At 47.2% G+C, this 3,727-nt stretch overlaps 1 protein-coding gene across 1 annotated transcript; it reads left to right on the top strand.

Annotated features, from left to right (window-relative positions):
- Nucleotides 1-235: 235 nt before the first annotated feature.
- id4 (inhibitor of DNA binding 4) lies at nt 236-3,304 on the top strand (the record flags this gene model as incomplete). The annotated part of the gene is made up of 3 exons (XM_079228200.1): nt 236-622; nt 1,208-1,273; nt 1,956-3,304. 2 exons carry the CDS (start codon nt 236-238, stop codon nt 1,253-1,255), a joined length of 435 nt encoding a protein of 144 aa, XP_079084326.1. The 3' UTR covers nt 1,256-1,273; nt 1,956-3,304.
- Nucleotides 3,305-3,727: the final 423 nt, after the last annotated feature.

The raw sequence follows: 3,727 nt of genomic DNA, 5'->3' as shown, positions 1-3,727 counted from the left end.
CGGCTTGGCGCCTCCCTCTCTCTATAAATGTCGGGATCTGCTCGCTGCCTCCACACCGAGCTGCTGAAGTACGAGGAGCTGCGCGGCTCCGCGGGATGTGTTGACAAGACTACGGTTCCGCCTCTCGGTCCTTTTTGTATTCCCTTTGCTTATTGCAGCTGTTTGCTCAGTCGCTTTTGTCTCTACACCTCCCCGCTACCAGAGACCTGTTCCTCCCCCTCGCTGTGTCCCTGAGATGAAGGCTGTTACCCCGGTCCCCCCCACCAAGGACTCCTCCTCCGGCGGCAGCCCGCTGTCGCTGCACTATCTGTCGAAGCAGAGCCTGAACATCGGCCGCTGCCGGCCGGAGGAGGAGGACCTGTTCTGCCTGCAGTACGACATGAACGACTGCTACAGCCGGCTGAAGCGCCTGGTGCCCACCATCCCGCAGGATAAGAAAGTCAGCAAAGTGGAGATCCTCCAGCACGTCATAGACTACATCCTGGACCTGCAGCTGGCCCTGGAGACGCACCCATCGCTCCACAAGCAGCAGCCACAGCGGACCGGGACCGGGAGCTGCCCTCCCCCGGCCTCCACCCCGAGCCGCACGCCGCTGACGGCGCTCAACGTCGACCATCACCCGGTAAGAATGCACCTCCTCCGCTTTCCATCGGGGTCTCGATCGGGACCCCGATTGTTCTGCGTGTCAGACCCCGCCGTACAACGACAGGCAGACAAAGCGCGTCATGCCCGTTATGTGTCATTGTCCTGTGTGTGTGCGTGTGTGTGTGTGTGTGTGTGTGTGTGTGTGTGTGTGTGTGTGTGTGTGTGTGTGTGTGTGTGTGTGTGTGTGTGTGTGTGTGTGTGTGTGGATAATCAAAATAGCACACACCTCAAAGCACAACCTTGAGAAATCGTGCGTAAAATAATAATAAAAAACATTGCACACTTGATTGCGAGCTTTTGCAATTTGCATGATAATGGCAGAGCGTGTCAGAGGCCCACCTCACCGGGCTGCTGAAGTGCCTCAGCCCGCAGCCCACTCCACTGCGCACAATGAGGGCAATTTGTTATTCACAAGGGCATTTATTATAGGAGATATAGCGCCGCTCGGCTGCATATCATTTATTCTGCGTGCTGGAGGCCTTTGCCTTTAAAGGAATATCTTGATTTATTCTGTATCCAATGACACCTTTCTTTCTTCTCCTTCTCCTCCTTCTTCTTGTAGAGAACATCAATAGTCAAAAAGCCGGAGGATTCTATTTTATGCCGCTGAGATACAAACACTGCACTGGTGAGTTGGCTTATAATTACATTCTTTATTATTTGAAATGTGTTATTTATTTATTTTCTTATTTTACAATCAGAAGTTTTTTAAACCAGGGCTCCCAGTAGAAACACAACAATAACTTGGTTATTGCCTGTAAGACTCTCAGAGCTCTGAGGACAAATAATGAGGAACACAACCTCAGAGGCAGCTGTGCTGTTTGCGCAATAACTGTCACCATGTAGCAAGGAGAGAGGGTTAAAACCTCAGCTTGCCCTCTTTCATTCTCTCTCTCTCACACACACACACACACACACACACACACACACACACACACACTCCTCTCTCTTTCTCTCTCTCTCTCTCTCTGTCCCTCTCAGTCCCATTCAAGCTGCTGATTTATAAAATTGAGTCTAAACACACCTGGATAAGGCCTAAAAAGCTCAGTGTGTGTGTGTGTGTGTGTGTGTGTGTGTGTGTGTGTGTGTGTGTGTGTGTGTGTGTGTGTGTGTGTGTGTGTGTGTGTGTGTGTGTGTGTGTGTGTGTGTTTGTGGGAGCTGTGCGCTTGTTGTTTGACCTGGTTTGTTTTGGGTTGTTGATCAAGCATGGCCCTGTGTTTTGTTGGTGGCGCCAGTCAGTCTCACCACCCCCTCTCCTCCTCTTCCTCCTCTTCCTCCTCTTCCCACCCCGCTATTCACCCCCTCCACAGGTGTGTAGGCCGCACAGAGCCGCTCCAAAGCCCACAAAGCTTCACCAGGGACTCCCAACTGGAGGCACCGATCACGAGGGGATTGGGGAAAAAAATACTAATAAAACGCCGGGAGGAGTTCAACCCATATAAATCAGCACTCATTTCAGCTTTCTTTTGTTTTGTTTGGTTCCATCGAACAAGGGAGTCAGTGTGTAGACGCCTCCGGTCTCCTCACCTGTCACTTGAAATCTTCTCCCATTAGAGCGCAGACACGCCGAAGAGCTCTGTGGTGGAATCGGCGATGATAAGTCTCTGTGAATGTGCTAAAAGAATTACTAAAAAGGACTCCAGTTTAAAGCTTTACTAAACTGCTAAAAAAAAGAAGAAAAAAAGGTTGTACATGTTTTGGACATCTATTGTTTCAAATAGATGATTTGTGTTGAACAGGGCGTCATCCCTCGAGCTGTAAATGTTTGATATTGTAAAGAAGAACGATTTCCCATTCGAGACAATTAAGAATGTACATATCTAGAGACAAATGTTCTATAAAGTATGTGGAAGGAAGACGTATATGCTCAAAATAGACTATTGTAATTATAAGATATTTTTATTAAAAGCTTCTTCTTTTTTTGTCGTTATGTAAATATGGTGTTTGGACCTTTTGAGTCTCTTCGTGGATGTTATGCTCTGCCGATAATGTCCTCTCACGATGATATCAGTTATAACTCTGCAGTGTTTCCTTTTGTTCTGGAGTAGTTGCTATGTAGCATGTCGGCTCCCTGCGGAGACGTGGTTCTTTAAGTTCCTTTGATGGTTCTCTGGCTCCGGCTTTCTCTTGAATTGTTTTGTACTCATTAACTATGACGACTTTGACCCGCTTGGAGCGCCGGGTTCGCTCTGCTGATTTATTTGGATTTCTTTTGTATTGATTCTGTTACATTGCACTCTTTGTTAAAAAAAGAAAAGAAATCTTGAGCGTTGCGGCCTTCTGTTCTGGAGCTGTTTCGCAACACCTTTCAAAAGAGCGGTTCCTTTTCTCTGTGTGGTCGCAGCTTCTCCTCGAGGAGTTAATGACTGACGCCGTGAAAATCATTCAACTCTGGTTATGAATTGATGAAATATGTGAACATTAACTGACTCCTTCTGGACAACAACCAGACAGTCTCTAGACGTGAAATGACGCAGAGAGAGAGAGAAAGAAAGACAACTTTTATTTTTCATGTGACATTGAACGCCGACTTTACCTCACACCCTCCGGCCAGTGTGAGAGGACACTTGTACATTTCTGTCAGCTGCACTGTTGACTTGACCTTCGCTGGCTTGTGAGGAGTTATCAAAAACAATTAAAGTTTCCAGGAAGAATTGTGTGTCGTCTCCAGTTTTGTCTCGAGGGCCGTCTCGGTTTTAATGTCCAAACGCTGTCATGCCAAAGCAAACGAGGAAGAGGAGGGCGGCGGAGTGATGCTCACGAGCTGATTACTTTCAAATATATCGATACAATATTTATATAAATCCAAACGTGGGTGGCTGCATGACTTCTGAATGTTTCCGTGCATCACGTTGGGGCCGAAGAGGCCCGACGCTTCGAGTGAATGGGACATCAGACAGAATGTTGGTTGTGACAACTAAGCGCCACAAAGCACCACGAGTAATCTCTGGGAACATTTCAGAACAACACACCCAGAAAGTTATAAGCAGGGTCTTAATTGAATCAATATACATATAGTTATGGCTGTATGTGTCAAGGGATTTGTCTGTAATGGTCTTTTATTCTTTTAAATATGACCATT

The sequence above is a fragment of the Taurulus bubalis genome, assembly GCF_910589615.1.
Source record: "Taurulus bubalis genome assembly, chromosome: 12".
NCBI lineage: Eukaryota > Metazoa > Chordata > Actinopteri > Perciformes > Cottidae > Taurulus > Taurulus bubalis.
This window is presented reverse-complemented; position numbering and strand designations above follow the sequence as displayed.